We start from the raw sequence: 26,193 nt of genomic DNA, 5'->3' as shown, positions 1-26,193 counted from the left end.
TGTTGAGGGCGGCAATCGCTTTCTTCTGTGCTCAGGAGAAATGTATGTTCAGTCACTGCACCTCCAGTCTAGGAGGGATCGACAACATCACTCTGGGGAAGGACAGCCTGAGATTCCAGGGTGCTGAGAAAACACGGTTCTTGGACACAGTGGTCTTGCACAATTATGGAGTCTAAAGTGGCAATGGAGAGATGGTTATGCAGGTGTGACCCACCCTCGTGGGTTGCTGATATTTCAGGGAGAAAATGCTTGTGCCCTGTGAGGAACAGGCTACCCAGCTCTGGCCTTAAACTCCTTTCTACTCACTATCAACGTGAATTTGGTAGGTGGAGGGGCGTTTCCTTGCCCATCATTGCTTCGGGATGGATTGCCCATGGACTCTCCTGGACCTAGAAAATCTTCAGATTACCATCTCTGTGGCTTTTAGAAACATCTCATTGCTCCAGGTGGTATCAAGTTGAAGCCTTTCAGATTGCAGCTCCCCTCACACACAGCCAGTAAGATTGGAGTGGTCTTTATAGCCCTCTAAAACATCTTCCCAGCACAACTGGGTTAAAATACGACAGTGTCACAGTGATGGCCTCAGTTCCCTTGATCTGGCACTTATACTGGTCAGCCCTCAGAGCATCTGGCAAGAAAGCGCTGATGCAGCTGATCAGCTGCTTTTAAGTCAGGATTTGCAGACACTTGGCATCGTGCTTCCTATATCTATATCATCAATTCTATTTTTTTAAAAATCAAGCGAGCCACAATTATTTTTTTCTTAGCGTCTTTCCTAGTGAGTTACATTTTGAAACTCCCTGGTCTTGGAGGAACATTTTCCTCCCCACGCTGACTTCCTTCAAATTGGTGTAGTAAGGTTTTCTCCACCGTGTGTTAAAGGCTGGTTGGTTGGATCCCTTCCTAATATCAGCCCAGCCTTCTCCTTTCCAGGGAGGAGGCAAAGGGTGGCGTAACCTTTCAACCAGATTGCCTTCAGCTGCTCCGAAATAGTGGATTGCTGGGGGGGGGGGCTCCCTGCCCTAGAATAAAATAAAATAAATCTGGTGTTTATTTTTACCATATGAGAAATGATAGCGGCCTCCCCTCTCTGTTCCCTGTCTTTAATTTAGCTTGGATGCTTGATGTCAACAGAAATTCTTGCTGTGACTCTGCCAGTAATGAAAGGGTCCATCCATCTGTGTGGGAGTTGATGAACTGCTTTTAAATCAGGATCAGGCAAAAACTTAGCATCCTAATTTCCCCCCCATCCCTTCCTGCCTGCCCCAAGACCCCCTGGGGGATGGAGCCCCAAGAAGCCCCCCTACTCTCTTTGGCTTTGGAGGGGAGCTCAGGCCCATGCTGGTTGCTTTTCTAGAAATGGATTAAGAAGGATGGTGAATGCTGGGCAATTTGGGCAAAAACAAGCGCCTGCAAGGATGGTGACTGCTGTGTGGTGTGCTATTATTAATCAAACTATATTTTATCTTTATTATTTGAATGAGGAATGCAATCTGCTCTGAAGTGTTTTTGATCAGGGTGATGCGTGTAAATAAACAAAGGGATCATTTTGCCACTTGAAGCATTTCCATTTGAGAGAAGGATAAAATTCACTTTCGTATTTTTGGCATAACTGGCAGGGCAGGGAAGTCAAGGAAACTACTGGCTGGCAGAAACAGCTTTCAGGGAAAAGATGATCTAGCTGGTTATTTTTGGATGCAAAAGACCATTTCCAAACTTGTGTTCCATTAAGTCAGCGGAAAAGACCCTTGGCAGTGTTTTTCAGGAGTGGTTTGTGACTGCCTTTCCCCAAGGGCTGAGGATGAGTGACTGGCCTTGTGCCTAAGGCACGATGAGTATTCAGCCTTCCCTGTTCTCACCCCTCTGCCTTGACCCTCACCTCAGATTATAACTTAACAGAATAACAGAGTTGGAAAGGACCTTGCAAGTCTTCTAGTTCAGGGTCCCCAATCATTCTGCCACTAGGGACCAGTTTCCATGGGGTGAGGGGCATGGTTTCATGTGCAGCCTAGATCCCTCCTGTGCGCAAATGAAACTTGCCTGGTTCCTAACAGGCCACGGACCAGTATCAGTTCACAGCCCGGGGATTGGAGACCCCTGTTCTTGTCCAGCCCCCTGCTCAAGCAGAAGACCCTATACCATTTCAGACAAAGGCTGTCCAATTTCTTCTTAAAGTCTCCGGTGATGAAGCACCCACAACTTCTGAAGGCAATCTGCTCCACTGGTTGATTGTTCTCACTGTCAGGAAATTCCTCCTTAGTTCGAGGTTGTTTCTCTCCTGGATTAGTTTCCTTGGGCTGCTTCTTGCCCTGCCTTCTGGTACTTTGGAGAATAGCTTGGCTCCCTCTTCTTTGTGGCAGCCCCTTAAATACTGGAGCACTGCTATCATGTCTCCCCTAGTCCTTCATTTCATTAAATGTAAGATGGCCTGAAACTGAATCAATTTCTGAAAAACCTGGGATTGTCTGCTAGTGGAGATGTGAGTCTGCACAGCCGGGGGTGTGCACAAACCCCACAGAGCATTTCCAAGGTCCTTAATAGCTACATTTATGCTCAAATCCTCAGTCCTATCCTTGCAAAATCAGAGACTCATTTAATAGAGTCCTTCCCCGCAGATAGTATATTAAATGTGTACGTGCAGTGTGTTGTGTTAAAACTGGGTTTTCCTGTTCTGAAATGTTTTTACACTGAAGAAGGTAGCCATTGGTGGGAAAGAGAGAGAGGCTTATGGAGAAGTGGAGAGGTTCAGAGTGTGGCACGGCTTTTTTTCCGTGTGTGTGCGTGTGTGTGTGTGTGTGTGTGTGTGTGTGTGTATGTAGATGAGAATCTAGGGCTCGGGTTGTGTGTAACCTGTTTAATAAAGTCAGTGGCACAATGCCTCTGCCCTTTCAACCCCGGCAGCACAAATTATACTAACCATCGCTGGACTTGCTCTTTTGAGGAATATGAATAACAGAATAACAGAACAGTATAACAGAATAATATGTTATCATGTTAAGAATATGTCAATATTTTATGAATGTGAAGTCTTCCTCTGTTTTTTCCAGCCTTGTTTGATATTCTAGATGTATGTCTACAGTGTGTGGCCAAAAGGGTCAAAAGATGGTGGCCATGATGCTGTGATCGAAGCGGTGCCCAGGCTTATGGGTCATGCCCCGGGGGCACCCCTACACTTTTCTGGCCTGGCAAGTGTGGTGGGTTTATCCTTCCCAAAGGGAGGCTGTCTGGATAAATGTTCCCCTTCTCATCTCTTCAATCACAGAATCAGAAGCATGCTATTTATAGGCCATGGCAGGAATGAAAATTCCCCCGTGCAAAATGACCGGTACTGCAGCTTCTGATTGCTGTTTCGGAACAGGCACAATAGGAAGGACAGGCTGCAGGGCAGGGCTGGTGGGTTAGGGAAGTGCTGCTTTGAGACAGACAGCAAATAAAAGAGAATAAGAATAAAAGAGTGAGTGAGAGCGAATGAAGGAGTGTGCAATAGAATGGATAGAATAGAATAACAGCGTTGGAAGGGACCTTGAAGGTCTTCAAGTCCAACCCCCTGCTCGAACAGGAGATCCTATACCATTCTGGACAAATGGCTGTGTCAGAACCCGCTCCAATCCACATCTTAAGAAAGAAAGACTCTTGGAGGCAAGATTGTCCAAGCAGGAACTTTTACTAAGACATGGATGATAGAAGGTAAAATAGACAGGATCTGAAGAATCCCCTCACAGATGGATATTTTTATAGTGTCTCCAAGCAAAACTACACCCCTCAGTTCATTTGGTCAGTTCCGGATCGGTCAAGTTTCAGGTGCAAGCTCCTCGTGGGAAAGGGAGAACCATCAGTCCATTCACAGCACAATCACTCCTCCCCTTCACGTTCCATCTGGAGACACAAACCAGAATTCCCCCACCTGCTTTCTTAGTTGCTTGTAAGATCAGAGAGAGAGAATGCCTAACATCGATCTTATTGCGATGGCCAACAGGCTAGATAAACAAAAAGTTACATCTAAGGAGAGGAAATTGAGGCAATAAACTCCCATGTTTATTCCCCTTCCTCCTTGGGAATGGCAGAATCCAAGGGGGGAGGGGTGGTAAGATTTGGGTTTGCACAGAAAGAGGGTTAGAAATGAAATATAAATGGATTCTGACAGGCTGTCCAATTTCTTCTTAAAAGCCTCCAGTGATGGAGCACCCACAACTTATGAAGGCAAGCCGTTCCACTGGTTAATTATTCTCACTGTTAGGAAATTCCTCCTTAATTCGAGGTTGCTTCTCTCCTTGGTTAGTTTCCATCCGTTGCTTCTTGTCCTGCCTTCAGGTGCTTTGGAGAATAGCTTGGCTCCCTCTTCTTTGTGGCAGCCCCTGAGATATTGGAACGCTGCTATCATGTCACCTCCTTCTTTTCATTAAAAAATGGAAGCCGCCAAGCAGGAGAGAAAGCAATAGAAAGGTTAAGTAACAAGTGAGAGGCAGAGAGAGAAAGAGATAATCTGTGATCTGCTTAGGGGGGGGGGCTTCCTGATAAAGCGAAAGAAGCAGAAAGCCCCTCCACTCTGCAGTTCCAGTGCTGACAGATGGCCAAACTCAGGTTAATCTGTCTGTCAGAATTCACTCCCTTCCCCTTCCCTTTCCCCAGCCACAGCCCCAACCCGGTTGCTTTCTCTGCCACCCACAAACTCACCAATGGCCTTAACTTGTCCAGTATTAAACCTGCCCGGACCCTGTTACCGAGGCCAGAGGGGGCTCAGCCATCGGGCAGAGCAGATGTGGCTGGGGTGCCTATGTGCCCCTTCATGGGGCAGGGAAAGAAGTCCTTCCTTGGTTGACAATGAGCTTGAGAAGGACCTGGATGGGGTTCAGGGAGATTTGCCCTTCCCTTTTACCAACGGGGTAGGGTAGCTTGATTCAAAATGGCCCTGGTACCATTTGGGGTCAAAGCTGACCCTTGACAGCCACAGCAAGATGAGTGGATTCTCACGACACACTAGCTGTGATGGAATGTAGAATAGAATAGTATAGAGCTGGACAGGACCCTGAGGGTCTTCCAGTCCAGGCCCCGGTTTAAGCAGGAGAACTTACACCATCTTGGACAGGTGATTGTCTAGTCCAGGGGTCGGCAACCTAAAAAAGTAAAAGAGCTACCGGGAACCGGTTCCATCACAAATTAAAAAAACTGGGAGCCGCGTGCGTGTGTCCATGCACGCGCATGCGCAAAAAACGTTTTGCGCATGCGCAAAACAGTTTTTTGCGCATGCGCGGACGCACGCGGTCGCCATTTTTTTAAAAAAGTCAGATGGAACCGGTTCCCGGTTGCCCGACGGCGACGGCCCGTCTGCAAAGCTGCCGCTTTCGGCAGCTTTGCAGACGGGCCGCGGCAGCTTCATCAAAGAACGCCGCCGCGGCCCGTTCGCGCGGAGGTACGCGCGCACCACTCCAAAGGTTTGGGGAGGTGCGCGCGCAGCTCCGCCCATTCGGGGAGGTGCGCGCGCACCTCTCGGAACGGGCCGCGGCGTCGCTCTTTCAGGAAGCTGCCGTGGCCCATCTGCAAAGCTGCCGCTTTCGGCAGCTTTGCAGACGGGCCGCGGCAGCTTCCTCAAAGAACGACGCCGCGGCCCGTTCGCGCAGAGGTACGCGCGCACCTCTGCCCATTCGGGGAGGTGCGCGCGCACCTCTCGGAACGGGCCGCGGCGTCGCTCTTTCAGGAAGCTGCCGTGGCCCATCTGCAAAGCTGCCGCTTTCGGCAGCTTTGCAGACGGGCCGCGGCAGCTTCCTCAAAGAACGACGCCGCGGCCCGTTCGCGCGGAGGTACGCGCGTACCTCTCCAAAGGTTTGGGGAGGTGCGCGCGCACCTCCGCCCATTCGGGGAGGTCCGCGCGCACCTCTCCAAACGGGCGGTGCCACTCTCCATTTGGAGAGGTGCGCGCGCACCACTGCCCGTTCGAAGAGGTGCGCGCGCACCGGGCGGCTGGGAGCCGCGGGTTGCCGACCCGTGGTCTAGTCTCTTCTTAAAAATCTCCAGTGATGGAGTGCCCACGATTTTGGGGGTAAACTGTTCCACTGGTTGATTGTCCTCACTGTCAGGAAGTTTCTCCTTAATTCCAGGTTGCTTCTCTCCTTGATCAGTTTCCAACCATTGTTTCTCGTCCTTCATTCTGGTGCTCTGGTGAACAAGCTGACCCCTTCTGCCTTGTGGCAGCCCCTCAGATACTAGAACACTGCTATCATGTCTCCCCTATTTCTTCTTTTCTTTAGACTAGCCAGACCCAAATCCCACAGCCATTCTTCGTATGTTTTAGCCTCCAGGCCTTTGATCATCTTAGTTGCTCTTCTCTGATTTTTCCCCAAAGTCTCAACATCTTTTTTGTGATATGGTGACCAAAATTGGCTGCAGTATTCCAGGTGTGGTCTTACTAGGGCTTTGTAAAGTGGTACTAGTACATTGCATGATCTTGATTCTATGCCTCTGTTTATACAACCCAGGATTGTATTAGCTTTTTGGCTGCTGCTGCACACTGCTGGCTCATAGTTAAGTGATCGTCCAGTAGGACTCCAAGGTCCCTCTCACAGTTACTGTATTTAAGCCAGGTCTCACCCAATCTGTATTCGTACCTTTGGTTTTTCCTGCCTAAGTGTAAGACTTTGCTTTTCTCCACGTTGAAACTCATTTTGTTGGATAGGGCCCATTGTTTGAGTTTGTCAAGACTTTTTTGGATCCTTAGTTTGTCTTCTGGGGTGTTGGCTACTTCTGACAGCTTGGTGTCATCTGCAAATTTGATTTCCCCTTCAATTCCTTCATCTAAGTCATTAATGGAGATGTTGAAGAGTACTGGGCCTAAGATGGAACCTTGTGGTACCCCACTGCTTACTTCTCTCCATGTGGATGTAGTGCCGTTGAGGACTACTTGTTGAATCTGGATTCCCAGGAGGGAGCGGCTGCTTTACAGACGGCAAAGAAAGAACGATGCAGAGAAAGTTTGGTTGGGAGGAAATGGATTAAAACGGGTCCCCTCTAGCGATTCCCAGAGTATATCTGTAGTGATGCAGACAGTTGCTTTAATCTGGGAAGATTCTGTCTGTAAGTGATGAGCAATACAGTACAGAAACTGCTCAGAAGTAACTCCACTTGTCTTTCTTAGTTCTTGAGACCTGACACTAGTCTATGTTAAGCGTTAACAGAGGTGATTTATGCTTTCTGAAACAGCTGGGCCTTGTGCCCCTCCCCCTCCTCGGTGTTAAGCTCCAGGGAGATCAGAAAATCCAGGCAGTTCAAATTAATATAAGGATATATTGCAAGATTAAGCTCTCCCTACAAGAATTTGAACTACTAACAAATTGGTGATAGATAAGAGTCAATGGAATTCAAGGTGGTCTGGACTCAGATTTCAAGGTGGGCGCGAAGGGACTCGAGACTGATGATGCTTTTGACCCCTTCCTCAATCTTAGCCTGGTCATCCCCTACATCTGGATTTGCAGTGGGTCTCTCTCTAGGCTAGATGCTGCAAGCGCTGAGAAGTCTTACGAGAGCCAAGGACCAGTGGGACAGAAGGAAAGTCAGGCTGGTGGGGCAGCTTCTGTCATGGGTTAATATCTGGCTGGCTGACGGGCCTGGGTCAGTCAGATTCCTCATCTTGGCAGACCCGGAGTAGGCAGAGCCCCCACCTCCCTGGGAGTGCTTGATTTCCCCAACAAGGACCCTTGCATGGGACACTGTTAAGGGGGCCAAGGAGGAAGTTGGGAGGAACACTGGAAGTTTCCCCCCCTCTCTCCCTCTTTCACTTTCTCTCCCTCTTTCACTTTATCTCTCTCTCTCTCTCTTTCTCTTCCTCCCTCCCTCTTTCTCTCATGCTTCCCATGCACAATCAGCCTTTGGAAAGACAAGCACCACTTGACCAACATATAGAGAATTATTGAGAATGGAAAGGGGTTGTATTCTTTTTAGGGGTGCCCATGCATGCAACATTTCAAAAGTAGGCAGAGATTCAATTCTACCCTCTGGGGCCATCTTGACTTTTTTGACTGCACCCTGCAGCCCCCCCCGCTTGCTTCTCTGATTCCCAAGAGGTGCACTGCAGTCTCTCCCTCTCCCCATTCCAGGCAGGGCTTTTAGGGAGAGCACCAGGGCTGAGCTGCTGCCTGTCCATAAGGAGGGTTACTCTGACTGGCAGGGAATTGACTTCCCCCCCCCCCCGCCAACTTTCCCTCCATCTCTGCTTGGCCTTTACCCCAAGTGCAAGGAACGATGGCATTTCAAGCAGATGGCAGCTGGCTGTGCACACAGATGGGATTAAGCCAGGGAGGAGATTACAACTGCCTGCACCCGCTGGGATTGGAGATTTATTTATTTACAGATTTATTTAGCCCCCCCCCCCCAATCCCATCTCAAATAATGATTCCAGGTGGCCTGCAACAATCTAGTATCCCAATATTTGAGGGGCTGCCACAAAGAGGAGGGGGTCAAACTATTCTCCAAAGCACCAGAGGGCAGGACAAGAAACAATGGTTGGAACCTGACCAAAGAGAGAAGCAACCTGGAATTAAGGAGAAAGTTCCTAACAGTGAGGAAAATTAACCAGGGGAACAGCTTGCCTTAAGAAGTTGTGGGTGCTCCATCACTGGAGGTTTTTAAGACGAGACTGGACAGCCACTTGTCTGAAATAGTATAGGGTCTCCTGCTTGAGCAAGGGGCTGGACTAGAAGACCTCCAAGGTCCCTTCCAGCCAGTGGCGGGATTCAAATATCTGAACCACTGGTTCTCTACATGGATGCCATTTTCGAAAGTCCATTCTGAGCCAGGGAGGCCTGGCTTGGGAAAGAAGCCTTGGCAACTTTAAAGGGAAGAGACCCAGACCTGGAGACGATTGGGAGATGCTGCACCCCCCCCGCCCACCGGAAGATGACACTAGCATTTACGGCATGTACCTTGGACTTCAAAAAAAGTAGATTTTAATAAATTCAAGAGCAGCAAAAGGTAAGTAGAAACTAACAAGAAAAGGATCTCAAGATGGTTGGGAATTCCTAAAAAAGGAGATACAGGTACTCCTCAACTTACAACAGTTACTGTTTAGTGACTACTCAAAGTCCTGACAACTGACCCATATTTATGACAATTGCAGTGTCCCGGGGTCATGTGACCACAATCTGTGACCTTTTGACAAGTAAAGTCAATGGGGCAGTCAAATTCACTTAACAACCAGGTTACTAACTTAACCACTGCAGTGATTATATCCCTATTTCCAAAAGGGGGGGGGGAGGAAGATCCGAGGAGTTATAGTCCAAGGAATCAGACATCTGTACCAGGAAAATTCTAGAACAGATCATGAAGAGATTGGTATATGATTTCCTTGAAAACAAGGAGAAAATTACCCTATCAGCATAGATTTCATAAGAATTACTTCATTTTCTGCTTGGCTAATTTATGTAATAGATTATCAGAATGTGGACAGACATAATATGCCTTCATCAAAACATTTGAGAGAGCACATGCTGATTAGCAAGTGAGTTAAATGTGGGCTGGTGGCATGACAACACCTGGCTCAAAAATCAAAGCATGTTCATCATTATTACCACATAAAAGTGGGGAGAAATATTGAAGAGAGGTTGAAGGAGCTTGGTCTGAACATAGAACATAGAATAATAGAGTTGGAAGGGACCTTGGAGGTCTTCTAGTCCAACCCCTGCTCAGGCAGGAAACCCTATACCATTTCAGACAAATGGTTGTCCAGTCTCTTCTTGAAAGCCTCCAGTGATGGAGCACCCACAACTTCTGAAGGACAGCGGTTCCATTGGTTAATTGTTCTTATTATTAGGAAATTTCTCCTTAGTTCTACTTTGCTTCTCTCCTTGGTTAGTTTTCATCCATTCTTTCTTGTTTGCCTTTTGTTGCTTTGGAAAACAGATTGACCCCCTCATCTTTGTAGGAGCCCCTCAGATATTGGAACAGTGCTATCTAGGCCTTCTTTTCATTAGAGGAGAAGACTGAGAAGGAATCTGAAATGCTGAAAGGAGGTCACCTAGAAAGTAAAAAAAACAAAAAACATTCCACAGTGCCAGAAATGGAATGAATATCAATGACAGAAAAGCAGACTCTATTTGAATTTTTGAAAAAAAAATCCTAGTAATAGGAAAATGTGACAGTGGAGCCAGTGGTGGGCATCTCGTTTTTCCTGGAAGCATTGAAGCAGAAACTAGATAGCATCCAGTCCAGGATGTTTTAATTTGGATTCCTGTGTTGAGCAGGGCTTGAATTGGATGGTCCTGTCCCAATTCTGTGATTCTGCTGCATTGTTGGGGGTTCATTCAGCACTCTTCCAAAACTGGAAGTAGTGAAGGCATTTATGTGAGCAAAATGGATTAATGTCTCAGTTCTCTTAGCACAGCAGGACAGGAAGAAGGAAGTCCAGCCAAAACAAAAAAAGGTCCAGAGGAGCAGCTCTTCTACTGGCTCAGGTATAGAATAGAAGAATAGAATAGAATAGAATAGAATAGAATAGAATAGAATAGAATAGAATAGAATAGAATAGAATAGAATAGAATAGAATAGAATAGAATAGAATAGAATAGAATAGAATAGAATAGAATAGAATAGTGACAAATAAAATAATAGAATAGAATAGAATAGAATAGAATAGAATAGAATAGAATAGAATAGAATAGAATAGAATAGAATAGAATAGAATAGAATAGAATAGAGCTGGAAGAGACCTTGGAGGTCTTCTAGTCCAGCCCCCTGCTCAAGCAGGATAACCTATACCAGGGGTAGGCAACCTTGGATATTTTATGAATTGTGGACTTCAACTCCCAGAATTCCTGAGTCAGCATGGCTGACTCAGGAATTCTGGGAGTTGAAGTCCACAATTCATAAAATATCCAAGGTTCCCTACCCCTTGTCTAGCCTCTACTTAATAATCTGCAGTGATGGAGTGCACACAATTTCTGAAGGCCAGCTGTTCCACTGGTTAATTGTCCTCACTGTTAAGAATTTTCTCCTTAATTCCAGGTTGCTTCTCTCTTTGGTTAGTTTCCAACCATTGTTTCTCGTCCTTCATTCTGGTACTTTGGAGAATAATTTGACCCCCTCTTCTTTGTGGCAGCCTCTCAGATACTGGAATACTGCTATCATGTCATCCCTATTTCTTCTTTTCTTTAGACTAGCCAGACCCAAGTCCCGCAGCCGTTCCTCGTATGTTTTAGTCTCCAGGCCTTTGATCATCTTAGCTGCTCTTTTCGGAACTTTTTCCAAAGTCTCAACATCTTTTTTGTAGTTTGGTGACCAGAATTGGTTGCAGTATTCCAGGTGTGGTCTTACTAGGGTTTTTTAAAGCGATGCTAATACTTTGTGTGATCTTGAGTAAAATTCTGCCGATTGATGGATAGAGTACCTAAAGCTACCCGAGCACATCTCGCCATTCTGGTACTTAAATCACATTTCTTCCCATTATGAGAGGATAGAACTTGAATCCGAGAATTGGGAATTGTCAGAAGAATGCCCCAAGAACATGCTTGGCAAGGAGGATGGAGAACTGCAGGAAGGTGGAGAAGCAAACTAGAATTAGGGAGAAATTTCCTGACACTTAGAACAATTAATCAGTGGAACGGCTTGCCTTCAGAAGTTGTGGGTGCTTCATCACTGGAGGTTTCTTTAAAAGAAGAGATTGGACAAGCATTTGTCTGAAATTGTATAGGATTTGCTGCTTGAGCAGGGGTTGGACTAGAAGATCTCCAAAGCCCCTTCCAGCTCTGTTATTCTGCAGCTGTTTAGAAAGTCACTAGAAAAAAAGGAACGGGACAAAGAAGAGTCTGGGTCTGGGAGCGTGAGATAAACGATGCCTGTCCTAAGAGAGCAGGGAAGGGGAAAGAAAGAAATGAGTGTGAGGGGCTTTTTCCGAGGTGCTCCTCACATCTTGCCTGAGCACCAGGCGAAGAAGAGGTCCTTGGTCACATCCTGGGGAGCCATGTTGGATGTGAAGAAGGCACGCAGAGAGGTTGGAGGAAATGCTCAGTGGACTGGAGAGCACCTTCCATCTTCTCAGCTGCAGGTTTGAAAAAGGACCAGGACAGTATTTGGCTGCTTGGGGATTCTGTGTGGCTACAATTCATTTAAAACATAATTGTATAAATAATTAAAGAGGCAAGAGAAGAAACGATGAATGGAAACTAATCAAGGAGAGAAGCAACCTAGAACTGAGGAGAAATTCCTGACCGTGAGAACAATTAACCAGTGGAACAGCTTGCCACCAGAAGTTCTGGGTGCTCCATCACTGGAGGCTTTTAAGAAGAGACTGGACAGTACAAGGTTTCTTGCTTGAGCAAGGAGTTGGACTAGAAGACCTCCAAGGTCCCTTCCAACTCTTATTCTACTATTCTGCATTCTAATTTGGGAAAGCTTGTTATCTTGTCCCTAAAAGCAGAGAGTGCCTGTGGAACAGAATGCCTTGTGTGGCCCTCTCCCATCCGCAGTTGCAGGAAGGTACCTTCTCCTTCCGAATGGCAGGAAAAGTTTGCAGGAACCTGAAAGTGACCTAGAGATATGGGGAGAGTGGAGCTTCCTGCTGGAGGGAACTGAGGTATGGAGAGGGCGGGGGGGGGGGGTCTGAGAGGCCAACAGTACTGGTCAGGAGGCCTGAGTGCAAGGTCAGTTTCAGAAATCCATTTGCTTCTATAGATACCACACACATATTGAGAGTCCCCCACCCCACCCTTTGCACTGAAGAAAGAGGACCGTTTTGCACTGGAGCCGTTATTCTTCAGAGAAGTAAGGGGATCATAATTAAAAATTCAAAAGACCTTTTCTCTTCTGTCAAGGATTTCCTTCCTTTCCTCAGTGTTTGATCAGTGCAGAAGCAGGTAAAATTGTGCTGCCTTCTTTGCTGAAGGAAATGGATGTATTGTGCAGGCCAAGCATTTCCCCCAACCTCTGTTACATCTCGGAGTGTTTAAAGTGATTCGTAAAGGGATTATTGGATCCTGGTGTCTTTACAGCCGACTCGTAAAGTAGGCTAGGCTGAGTGCTTGATCAGGCAGCTTCCAGGCTGGCAGATATTTCAATCATGGGCATGGTAATAAATATTAAACTGGAAGTGGGAAATGTGGAATGAGTGGCAATGCAGAGAGAGTTAAAGGCAAGATTTTTTGCAGAAAGGAGCAACTAGAATGATTAGGGGGCTGGAGAATAAAACATATGAAGAAAGGTTGCAGGAAACGGGTATGGCCAGTCTAGCGAAAAGAAGGACTACGGGGGACATGATAGCAGTGTTCCAGAATTTGAGGGGCTGCCACAAAGATGAGGGGGTAAACTATTTTCAAAGCACCAGAAGGCCAGACAAGAAACAGTGGATGGAAACTCATCAAGGAGAGAAGCAACCTGGAACTAAGGAGAAACTTCCCAAGAACAATCAACCAGTGGAACGGCTTGCCTTTAGACGTTGTGGGTGCTCCCTCCCTGGAGGCTTTTAAGAAGAGACTGGACAGCCATTTGTCTGTAATTGTGTAGACTCTCCTGCTCAAGGAGGGGGTTGAAGACCTCCGAGGTCTCTTCCAACTCCGTTATTCCATGTTCCGTTTTCAGAAAGTGGCAGAGGAGGGATAATGCCGAGGCGGCTTCTCCACATAATTCCTGGGCTGACCCAAGAGCAGGGTGCCACCCCTGTCCCCCGTGATGATCTGGGCCTCGTTCCTCTGGTTTTGCAGCACTTTTTTTTTTGCAACATTGGTTCTGAAGCCGGAGGGGGAATTTTCTCATGTGGAAGTCTTTATGGAGGATATAGTCATTGACAAACATATGGGTGGATGTGGGAGTATTCAGTCTGCTGGGAGGCTCTCTGTGTAGGTAAAGGAGTCGGTCCAGATGTTCGTCTTTCAAATAATTTGTCTGAGCCTTGGAGGTTGGCAGGGGGGCAAACAGAGGGCAAGTCTTACATTCCAGTGAGAGATTGCAGCAAAGCAAACTCCTCTTTGGGGCCGAAAATTGAGAAGGCCCGGGGCCCCTCTTCAGATGCAAAGGTCTCCGTGTCTGAGTTTTCCCTCAGATCTCTGGCTAGGTTAAAGGCACATAGACGAGGTGTCCGTGCCTGGGGCCCAGCATGACCTGCTCCCTGTTTATTGAGGACTTGTCAATGCAGCTTTCATCTCGATATGCCAAGCCATATCAAGGCAAGAAAAGGGCATTTTCCATTGGAAATGGGACAATTCCTCCCCAGATAGAATCCAGATTTGCGTGGAGGAGGACCTGGAGAGAGGCCAGTGACTTGTAGGACTCAGAGCAGCCATGGCCTTTGCAGGTTCCCCCTCTGAGCTGGACCCGGGCCTCGGCACTCTCCTGGCCCTCCCTCCTTTGTTCCCTGGAGCCCTGCCCAAGGTTGCCCTCCCTGCCCCGGCAACCGCCAGAGGAAGTGCCCACAAAGCTTGCCTGGTGGCTTAAGGGCTGCCCGGGTGCCGTCCTGGGGCTGGAGGGCAAGAGAGGGTTGCCTCCCAGGCCTGAATCTCATCCGGGGTGGGAGACATACTTGGCTGGATCCTGCTGCTGGGAGGGGGGAGACGGGCTTCTTCCCCAAAGCCTCCTGGGTGGTGCCACTGGGCAGCCTTGCCCTCCTCTTGCCCCTATCAGCTGGGAGCAGGGGGTGCAGAGAGGGCTTCTTTCTCTCCAGCCATGACAGGCCCCCCTTCGGATTGCTCTGCCCCAGCTCTGAGAGCAAAATTAGAGGAGGGGAGGAATCACACTGTCACACTGTCAGCAGGCCACTATTAAGTCAAAACCCAAACCAGGGCAAACTTGGAACCAGATGGCCTCTGCCATTCCATCGCTTGGCCTCAGCTTTTGCCCCTGTTCAGAACTGCCAGGTCTTCAAAGGACTGGCCTCTCTTTCACCTCTGGAACTTACTTAGACCCATGCCGAGTGAGGAGAATGAGCTTTGTGGTCCCAGAGCTAGAGGACCTCCTCCCAGCTTAACTCCAGCACAACTCTGCCAGCCTCATCTTGGCAGTGCCACGAGAGGAGTGTGGAGGGTTGGTGGCTTTCCAAGTGTGGCACTCTTTGCTTCCGTCTGAGGAATGGAGGAAAACACCTTGCTGGGGACGGGGTAGGGGGCTTAGTGAGCTGTAAGTGGATTTTTGTTTGGCTGCTGAAGGGACCTTTGGTGTTTTAACAGCAAGCCTATTGAAGTATTAAAATACAAAGTATTTTTGCTTGCTCCTCTCAGTTGTGTGCATTATCCAACGACTAGTAGTAACATGCAGAACACTAAACCCAGGTTAATCTAATATAGTATGTCTGCATATCCAGAGAAACCATATTATGACTCCAGGTGGTAGTTTTCACAATAAGCTAAGCTAAGCCCTTAGCTGGGTTTTAGTTGGTGGGCCTTTATCAATATCCGGAGGTGTTGGTGAAGTGGCTTGACTCTCTAAAGCTTGCAGAGGCATGTCTAGGGGTGGCGTGGGGTGGGGTACCGCAGCCAACTCGCCACAGCCAACTCACCACGGGAGAACTCACCGAGGGACAAGAATTACACTAATATTAAAGAAATAGTGAGTAGAATCCTTAAAGAAAGGAGGTACAAAATGAAATGTGAATGACAAAAAATAAAATACTTTTTAAAATTATTTTAAATAATTAAATCAAATAATTGATTGTCCCACACTGAGTTGTCCTTTGGTGAATTGGCCATGAGAAGTTGTCCCGTGGTGAGTTGGCTGCGGCAGCCATCCCACCTGGCCATTGGCTGTCGGCGAGTTGTCCCATTCCGTCCTGCAGGGGTGGCTTGGGCTCTGGTTCCCTTGAGAGCATCTCTTGGGGACAGACACTAAGGGCTTTGCTCACCTGCCAGGGCTGTGATTGATGGGTGTCCTGAACATCCCCAGCCCAGCCACGAAGAGACCAGCACCGTGTGCTCAGCTGCTCTGCATAAAGGGAAGGGCTGGGTGGGCGTCTGCACCCCTGGCAGCAAAACCAACAAAAACGCCTTCAGGGATGGGATGGATTGAGGGCCTGAAGAACTGATTTTGCTGTCAGGTTGTAATGACAAAAAACAACAACCAAAAAACCCACCCACCATCTGGGAGTTCAGCCACGTTCTGCAGCCATCTTGCAAAGTACAATGTCACCCACATGGGCCGATACACAAGCTCTCTGTGCTTCCTGTTTGATATTGAGAACAGCCCAAGGCTCACGATTGTCCCGGATCTCTGTGCCAGCAGCTAGCTCCTCTTATCTCCCTTTGCTAGCCTTGAGGGACACATCCAGCCAGTGGCCAGATCAACATGCAGGCAGTGCTCCTGGAGGTTGGAGAGTGCTGGTGTCCAAGACAAGAAAGGACATAAAATAATAGATCTTCTAGATCACCGATCAGAGAATGTCGATTGGTGGCCCCCAGGGGGAGATCCTTCTCTGTGGGCGCTCCGGAGCTGTGGAACCAGCTACCGGTACAGCTCCGGATGGCGCCCGATCTTCGCTCCTTTCGTCGCGATCTCAAGACGTTTCTGTTTGTTCAAGCCGGCCTAGCCTGATGGGGATTGGTGGGTTTTTTTAATTTTGTGCTTTAATTTTAACTTGGTGTTTTAGAATTTTATTCCAACTGTTTTAATATGGGCAATTATTTAATCTTGTTTTAACGTTTGTATTTAGTATTTTATTCTGCCCTGTGAACCGCCCTGAGTCCTCAGGGAGAAGGGCGGTATATAAATATTATTAAATTAAAATTAAATTAAATTAGTCCAACCTTCTGCTTGAGTAGGAGACCCTATATCATTTCAGACAAATGGCTGTCCAATCTCTTCTTAAAAGCCTCCAGTGATGGAGCACCCACAACTTCTGGAGGCAAGTCGTTCCACTGGTTAATTGCTCTCAACCATTAGGAAATTTCTCCTTAGTTCTAGGTTGCTTCTCTCCTTGATTAGTTTCCATCCATTGCTTCTTGTCTTGCCTCTTGGTGCTTTGGAAAATGGTTTGAACCCCTCGTCTTTGTCCTCAAATATTGGAACACTGCTATCATGTCCCCCCTAGTCCTTCTCTTCATTAGACTTGTTCCTCTAGCCCTTCCTTGTATGTTCCTCTCAGACTTCTGAGTTTCTCTAAGAGCTGCTTTGGCTTATGCAACACGTGCCTTTTTGAGAGCAGCAGCCAAGCAGGCTGGCCCCAACCCCCATGCCCCTTCCCTAACCTGGGTCTCTTTTCATTGTTTCCAGGATCTTCATCCCCAGGAAACACCGGCAGCGCTTCGATGAGGTGGTGTCCCAGAGTCTCATCAGCAAGCTGTGCCGAGCCAAGAGAGAGCAGCCGGCCAACCGTCTGAGACGCAGCCGCAGCGAGGACCACCATGAGCGCCTGTTGGTCTCCACCCGGGCCAGCTCAGTGCCCCGGTGCCAGGAGGAGAATTGCCAGAGCTTGAGGAGGTCCACCGCTCTGATTGGCAGCAATGTGGGGACGGGGGCAGCTTGCAGGCAAGGATCTGCGAAGACCCCCTCCCCAAGATGCAGATTCTAGAGTGGAGCCTGTCTCCCCCCAAAAGTCCTAAAGAGTCTGTGCCATCACGTAGAGAGCTTATTTTTAGGCCATTTTGGGAAGGAGAGGAGAAGAAAGCTTACTGGATATATTTATGTATAATCGGTGGAGACCTCATATGTACTTGGGATATTGTGAGAAGGGGCAGACTAGGAAACCTGAACCTGTAGAGTTGAACGTGATGTGGAAACATGTAGGACGAAATCCCACTGCACGTGAAAGGGATTGTTGGGGATTTTTTTAAAAAAATGGCTGCTAAATAAGAGATCAGCGTAACATGCCAGTCGAAGACAAAATTCCAAAGATTCTCAGTTTGAAAGGATTTTTATATGTAAAGCGGTGTATCTCAGCCTTGGCCACTTTAAGACCGATGGACTTCAACTCCCAGAATTCTCCAGCCAGCCAGAATTCTGGGAGTTGAAGTCCACCCGTCTTAAAGTGGCCAAGGTTGAGAAACACTCATGTCAAGAGAGGCAGGGAAGGGGCTCAAGGATCACTCCTCTGCAGACAGCCTAACGGGGAAAGTTCTGGGTTGCTCCTTTTGGATTCCCTGTTTGGTGTAGGGACTACAATCTGCTCTTCTTCCCCAGAACTGTCCGTGTCTACAAGGGCAGTAGAAGTTTCGGGTTTACGTTACGTGGCCATGCTCCTGTGTGGATCGAGTCCATCTCGCCTGGTAAGACGAACCCTCATTTCTTGGCAAAGACTTCCATTTACAGGGCAAACCTGGCAAGGTTGCCCAAACCTCGTTTGGAGTCAGATATTTTAGAAATGACTTTGGGTTCCTGACGATTGGTGAATTCTTCACCAAACTGACTACTTGACCAAGTATCTTGTTCAGAAGCAGGCAACTGTGTTTTAGGGATGCGCTTGTGCTTTGAACAAAATCCAGGTGTGACTCCAGCAAGTGAAAAAACAGATTCGTTTCCATGGTGATGGCCACCATCTTGACTTTTTGAACCTGTCCTCCTCATCTACCAATCTCTGCAAAGGAAATGCAGCCCAGGGCAGGAGAATGGGTAAAAGCAGAACAAAAACAAAATGTGATTTAATTCAATTTTAATTTTATCCAAGTGAAATCTTGTTAGTTTTAATTAAGTTTAAGTAATCCTATCATGATCTCCTAGGAATTTCACCCTTTTCCTGCTCTACACAAATAAATCTACACTATCTGCTGTGATCACTTTTGGTAGCTACAGATTCAGGTTGTGTATATTTGCACTAGGTGGGAACACGGAGTAGGAATTCCTCCCTGGTGAGACCATTTCATCCCTCTGGACTCAGGCCACCCATGTCTCTGAATGAGGCCAGGGGTCATGAAATCTATGAGCAAAATTGGTGGACTCATCCAGATGTTCCAACATCCTAGGTGTGAGAGTGTATTGCCACTTTGGGGCTGTTTCCCAACCTGAGCGAGGCATGAATACTGGAGAAGTCTCCTCCTCTGGGACTGTGAATGCTCTGTCCTCACTACATGTTGCCCGGTGTGTAGCTCGACATGCAGCTAAACCCTCCTATACTTTAATAAACCAGACCATCCACATAGATCTTGATGCTTTATTTAAAAACAGGATGAGGTGAAACATCGATGCTATGTATGGAGTATAGATTTTGTCTTCAGAAGAACACATGTCACAGACTAAGCTGGATTCTTCTAGATGTTTCTATTACGTTACAAAATGGAGTCTAGTGACAGTGCTCCTTCCGGTATCTTGTGATTTTATGCAAAAATGATGGTGCTGGAATTGCTGGAATTGCCTTGGGCGTGGAGGCATCAGCCAAAAGGAGAGATATGCCTTTGTGACCCCAGCAGATTCTGCAAACAGAGCAGCGTTAGAGTCCTCCAAGAGTAGTGGGTTGTTGTTGTTGTTGTTTTGTCTTTGCAGGGAGTCCAGCTGACAAAGCATCCCTGAAAGCTGGCGACAGAATCCTGTTCCTGAATGGCCTGGATATGAGGTGAATTAGCAGTTTCTTTGTTTTCCCCATGATTATCTCTGGGGTTTGGTGTCCTTCTAACCCTTAGCTGGCTCGGACACATCTTTTCAACTCTCGCCAATGGCTGTCCTGTCTGCGGAGCCCTCCTGGTGCTGCTTCTGTCCCCGATTGATCCTGCGTTCTGTTCTGCAGGAACTGTTCCCATGAGAAGGTGGTCTCCATGCTCCAAGGCAGCGGGGCAATGCCCACCCTTGTGGTTGAAGAAGGCATTGTTAGCTTTTCCAGTGGTAAGCAAAGTTTTGGTCGTAATCTTGGAAGGATAGTTTGCTGTCTTCATCTTTCTCCATGCTCTCTTTCCTCAGGTGTTTCCCCCCCTTTCCTTAACTAGTTCCTCGGAGAGTTTAAAGCCCATGCTCAGGGTACTCGGGACCTTTGAAAACACCAGGACGTTGCACGATAGTTCAGCCATCTTCAGTTGGTGGTTGAGGCCACACAGCAAGAGATTCTTCCTGAATTTCTGTTCCCACTTCATAGTTACAAAATGGGAATGGCTTCACAGGTTCTGTTTGCAAACATGCCAATTATTGTTATAATGATTCTTATAAATGAAGCAGCCTACATGTCACTAGGCCCAATTTTCTTTATATATATTCTTTATAACAATCAGGAAAGATTGTTTCATCCCATGGGAAAAATAAAAGGATGAACAAGGAATAGAGATCATAATAGTGTTTGAACAATAAAAAAAATGGACCAGAACTGAGGCTTAAGAAAAGCTGAGAAACATCCGTATTTACACGAAGGGAAAAAACAGTCCAACCTATCAAAAACAGTACTGTAAAAAACAGAATAGAAACACAAGTTAAGATAGGCAAGAAAATGGTAAGTGAGCACCTGTCCAGCCTAGACAAGTTCAAATCACCAGGACCAGATGAATTACACCCCAAGGTTCTCAAGGAACTGGCAGATGTGATCTCAGAACCACTGAACTATATTTTTCAAAGATCCTGGAGCACTGGGGAACTACCAGAAGACTGGAAAAGAGCTGATGTAGTTCCTATCTTCAAAAAAGGGGAAAAAATAGATCCAGGAAACTACAGACCTATCAGCCTGACCTCAATACCTGGGAAGATTCTGGAAAAGATAATTAAACAACGAATCAGCGAACACTTTGATACAAACAAAGTCATCACTAAAAGCCAACATGGGTTTGTCAAAAACAGATCATGCCAGACAAATTTTATTGCATTCTTTGACCAAGTGACAAAATTAGTGGACCAGAGGAATGCTGTAGATATAATTTACTTGGACTTCAGTAAGGCATTTGATAAAATAGACCACAGCCTACTACTTGGTAAGATAGAAAAATGTGGGTTAGACAGCATCACCCCCAGACGGATTCGTAGTTGGCTGACCAGCTGTACTCACCGTGTGGTCCTCAATGGACCTGCGTCTACCTGGAGGGAAGTGTGTAGTGGGGTGCCCCAGGGCTTTGTTCTGGGCCCAGAAACTTCCTAGCAGCTAGAACAATTAACCAGTGGAACAACTTGCCTCCAGAAGCTGTGAATGCTCCATCACTGGACGTTTTTAAGAAGAGACTGGACAGCCATTTCTCTGGAGTGGTATAGGGTTTCCTGCCTGAGCAGGGGGTTGGACTAGATGACCTCCAAGGTCCCTTCCAACGTTGTTGTTATTATCATAAAGCAGCATAATGGAACATTACAGCATAATGTGAGGGATATATTTGAGCACTGAAGAAATAGAGAGCATTATCATACATATCCTAAGTAATCCTTACTAAAAAAGCATATATTTTCAGTGTTAAGCATGTACAGGTAGTCCCCGACTTACAACAATTCATTTAGTGACTATTCAAAGTTACAACAGCAGTGAAAAAAGTGCCTTACGATCTTTGCAGCAACCCCATGATCACGAGATCAAAATTCAGATGATTGGCAACTAGTTCACACTTATGACTGTTGCTGTTTCCTGTGGTCACGTAATCCCCTTTTGCGACCTTCTGACAAACATAATCAATGGGGAAGCCAGAGTCACTGAACAACTGGGCTACTAACTTATCAACTGCAGTGATTCAGTTAACAACTGTGGCAAGAAAAGTTGTAAAATGGGGCAAAAACCACTTAACAGACGTCTCACTTAACAACAGAAAATCTGGGGTCAATTGTGGTCATAAGTTGAGGACTACCTGCACTCAGCACGAGAATAATAGTAAGGTTTCCTCTGCAATTTCTTAAGAAACAATCTGTATATTTCACACAGACTCAAAGACATATTTATTCTGATTTAAAATCAGATCATACCAATAGGCTCCAAATAGCTTGGAGTCAGCTTTGTCTTCTGTTTCATAAGAGAGATTTGCTTTCTGTGTCTAGATGGTGAATCTTCGGAAGCACCCAGCTCCTCCTCAGCCCTCACCTCCTTGCAGTGGGTTGCTGAGATCCTGCCTTCCAGCATCAAGATCCAGGGAAGGACCTTCCACCAGCAGCTGGAACATCTGCTCACTCCAGCAGAGCGTTACACAGTATGCAAAGCACTGGAGAGCTTCTTCCAGCACAGGTGAAGTGATGGTGACTCCATCCATTTGTCCAGGTGGAAAATTCGCAAGATTCTGCTCTTTTCTGCTCCTTCTTGCTTGGGCTCTGCCTTTGGACCGAACACCACCCAGTTTTGGGGATGAACTGTGGGGCTTGCAGTTAAGGGCAGGAGCCCAGAGCTGATGACGAGGCTCCATTCACAGCAGAATGTCTGAGTCTGCTTCAGCAAAGCTTTTCTTTGGCATGGAGGTAAAGTGAAAAGCTTGCCTAGGCCTTTGGTTTCAAAGATTGAGGCAACATCCAGGGTGTAACGTGTGGGAATGGCCTTGGGAGACAGGAAGAAGAGCCACAGCTGAAAAGTGTCCTGCAAAACAGTTTTGCAGCAGAAGTTCTGGAAGCTGCCTTTACACATCGTGCCAGATTTAGGTCCTTGAGGTGGTCCAGACAAGAAGGACTAGCCCTATTTTTGTTCTAAGGTTACAGTAATGGACAATATTTTTCTTCTGGAAAACTAGGGAGGATGTCTTCTGAATTGCTTCCCATGCCCTTTTTCCTTCTGTGGGCTGAGCTACATTTTGTACGATGGTTGTCTAGTCTGCAGCTCTTCCTCCTGTCTCCCAAGGTGGTTTCCACCTACTATTACACAGACATACTTTTTATCAGTTGATATGTCCACAGAGACCATATTATCTCTGTGTTGTAAGGCATTATGCTGACTGCCAATTCACTTCAAGGCGAAATATGGAAACCTTTTAAAACCTTTACTTTTAAAAAAACAACCCTGCAGTTTAGTCTCAAGAGAGAGAACATCTCTTTCGGTACAAATATCTGTTCTCCCAGAAGTTGAACATAGAACATAGAATAACAGAGTTGGCAGGGACCCTGAAGGTCATCTAGTCCAATTCCCTGCATGAGCAGGAGTCTATACCATTATCTGAGAAAGTTTGCCTTCTTTGTTGCCACCACTGACTTTGTTATCTAAGTTTTGATTTCAACTATTTATTTTAACTGTACATTTTTCTTAATAATTATGCCATTGTCATATTACTATTTGCTGTTTAAGCTGCTATGTTATGTTTTTAATGCCTCACGTTTGCATTGTAAAGTAAATTTGCTTTCCTATAAATCATTGTGAAGTTTTGTAGTGTACTGAGTTAACTAAATAATAAACAAAAGTAAGCAAACAATAAAACACGGGTGGAACCCATAATCCAGCCATCGGTCAACCTTTGCCGCCAGCCCTTCCCCCATTCCCTGTTTGAAAAACATGACCGGCAGATCACATTTGTTCAGTGGGGAGGAAAAGAAAGACAGGGGAGCCCCCAACCTTTATTGCAGGGTGTCTCTGATGCCCAGAATTCTTTCAGATGTTTTGTTTATTTAGGCATTTTTATTTATTAATTAAAGTTTTATGCCACCCATCTACTTTGTAAGGTGACTCTTTCGTTCAGTTTTGCCGCTATTTCATTTTTGAACACATCTTAGTCTTCAGGGATCCATCTGCAGTATTAGTCCGGTATTAGAGAGGGGGGTGATTCCAAACGTGTCATTGTATTTCCCACCACCCCCCACCAAAAAAAACCAAAAACAAATTCTTTAAATTGGCTCTGATAATCTCAAGTGGCAGGAAGGCAGATTCCTGCTGAACAGTAGGAAAAGTTTCCCAAACCGAAGTGCAATTCCAGAGACCGGAGGAGGAGCGTCTCCTCTCCATTCAGTGTGTCCAAGCCGAGCGTTGGATGTTTGGGGGCTTCCGTTCGTGTTCATGGACTGAGCCTGTCCTCAGGCCCCTTCCAGCTCTTCTCTAATCCTGGGATTTGGATTTTCTTTCTCGCTCTCTCTGCCCTAAAGAAGTCTTTGCTTCCTTCCTTGTCCACTCAGGAACATCGACACCCTGATTGTGGATGTCTACCCTGTGCTGGACACGCCCTCCAAGCAGGTGATCTGGCAGTTCATCTACCAGTTGCTAACCTATGAGGAGCAGGCCCACTGCCAGCAGAAAATCGCCAGGTTCCTTGGCTACAAGTCCTTGGCAAGTGGGACATCCGATGCTGGTGAGTCTCAACCACTGGTGCCAGTTCTGGACTGCCCAGCAGCTGTTTGTGCCCTCATGGTGCGTGAACTGTGGATTGCAATGTGCGTTTGTGTGCGCAGATTTTTAATTTGTGAAAAAGACGCATATGCCTGTCCATATTCTCCAAACTAACAACAAAATATTACACAAAGTTAAAAAAGGTAAGTGGGCACAGATGGTTTTTTGGAAAGGAGGGTAAGGGAAACTCTCCAAGGAACGGTTCAGGAATCCTTAAAGGTAAAGGTAAAGGTTCCCCCGCACATGCGTGCTAGTCGTTTCCAACTCTAGGGGCCGGTGCTCATCTCCGTTTCAAAGCCGAAGAGCCAGCGCTTGTCCGAGGACGTCTCCGTGGTCATGTGGCTGGCATGACTAGACGCCAAAGGCGCACGGAACGCTGTTACCTTCCCACCATGGTGGTCCCTATTTTTCTACTTGCATTTTTACGTGCTTTCGAACTGCTAGGTTGGCAGAAGCTGGGACGGGTAACAGGAATCCTTAGCACTTTGCTAAGAAGAGGAAGCTCGTACAAAGGTTCTGGGTGTTAGGAAGAGAGGCAGGAGGGATGGCCTGGAGCTTTTCCCCCCAGGAAACCAGATCTCTTAATTTCCAAAAGTAAAAGACAAAAATACTTTCAAATAGGAATAGGAATATTCTTTATTGGCCAAGTGTGATTGGACACACAAGGAATTTGTCTCCAGTGCACAAACTCTCAGTGTACATACAAACAACAACATGATAAGTCATAGATCATAAATCGTAAAATACAATTCATAATTCATAAGATATAAACAAGTGATAAAACATGATACCAATAGAAGAAGTTAGTAGGAAAGATGAGAAGATGAGAAATAGGAATAGCACTTAGACTTATATACCACTTCATAGTGCTTTACAGCCCTCTCTAAGCAGTTTACAGAGTCAGCCTGTAGCCCCCAACAAACTGGGTCCTCATTTTACCGACCTCGGAAGGATAGAAGGCTGAGTCAACCTGGAGCCGGTGAGGATCAAACTGCTGACAGTTGGCAGAATTAGCCTACAATACTGAGAAGATGAGAAGCATAATAGCAATAGAGCCCTACTACATGGGGAAATATGCTTAGACATAAGATAGTGCTGTGGGAATTAGGTGTTCAGCAGTGATGACATGGGGGTGGGGGGAACTGTCTTTTTGTCTAGTTGTTTTGACACACAATGCCCTATAGTGGCATCCCAAAAGGAGAAGTCGACACGGTTTATGTCCAGGATAGGAGGAGTCTGTAGATATTTTCTTAGCTGTTCTTCTGACCTGCACAATATACAGGTCTTCTATGGAAGGCAGGGTGGTTGCAATTATTCCTTCTACAGTCTTAACCATCTGTTGAAGTCTGTAGCTGTCCAGCTTAGTTGCTGTATCAAATCCGACAGTTATAGAGGTACAAATGACAGACTCAATAATTCCTCTGTAGCTACCAAGCCACCATTTCGTATAGATTCTCGCAAGATTTATCATGCCCCTCCCAAAGTTTAGTCAAAGAATGATCAAAGCAGTAATGGTTGTGAAGAAGAACTGTGGAGTTCTTGGTGCTCTCTGAACTGAGTTGTTTGCTTGTAGACATTTTGTTACCTGGTTAGGTAACATCTTCAGTGCCTCACTCTTCTGGCACTGAAGTTGTTACTCAGCAGGATAATGAAAAGCCTGCAAGCCAGCAACCAAGCTCAGAGAGCACCAAGGCTGCCCAGTTGAGGAAGTCTGGAGGATCCTTTTGTATTTCATCTCATGAGGAGAGGAAGGCATAATATTAGCCCACCTCCCTCTGTGAAAAAAGCTGGCACTCATCCTTTGCTGGGGAGGTGGCCTGGGCATCTGGGGGACCCAGCGTGGCTCATGGGCCTGTCACTTGCCCACTGAGACCCAGATGTGGCCAGGGGAAGAAGCACAGGCAGTTCCCGAAAGCCAGCCTCCTGTTCTCCCCGAAAGACATTTGGTCAAGTTTGCCAGGCGCAGGTTTGAGGTCGCAATAAGCCGTCAGAAGCTAGGAAGGCGCCGGAGGAGGGAAGGGAGGGAGCCAGGCACCTCCGCCCACCCAGGAGCTTCAGGTCCTCCTCACGGGCAGTGGGCCCGATCCTCACAGCATGGCTGCAAGACGCGCCAGGGCCCCGTC

General features: G+C 46.8%; 1 protein-coding gene across 1 annotated transcript in view; it reads left to right on the top strand.

Moving 5' to 3' along the window:
• The window catches only part of GRID2IP (Grid2 interacting protein), a gene marked incomplete at both ends in the record, with an annotated part of 81,818 nt that overhangs the window by 30,023 nt on the left and 25,602 nt on the right, over positions 1-26,193 (top strand). Inside the window, 6 exons of the mRNA XM_081337978.1 lie at positions 17,173-17,427; positions 18,079-18,164; positions 19,375-19,444; positions 19,616-19,710; positions 21,817-22,000; positions 23,860-24,032. Of these exons, the coding sequence (XP_081194104.1) occupies positions 17,173-17,427; positions 18,079-18,164; positions 19,375-19,444; positions 19,616-19,710; positions 21,817-22,000; positions 23,860-24,032 (863 nt within the window). The remainder of the gene's footprint in view (positions 1-17,172; positions 17,428-18,078; positions 18,165-19,374; positions 19,445-19,615; positions 19,711-21,816; positions 22,001-23,859; positions 24,033-26,193) is intronic.

This window comes from Vipera berus (assembly GCF_964194415.1).
Source record: "Vipera berus genome assembly, chromosome: 13".
NCBI classification, from domain to species: Eukaryota; Metazoa; Chordata; class Lepidosauria; order Squamata; family Viperidae; genus Vipera; species Vipera berus.
This window is presented reverse-complemented; position numbering and strand designations above follow the sequence as displayed.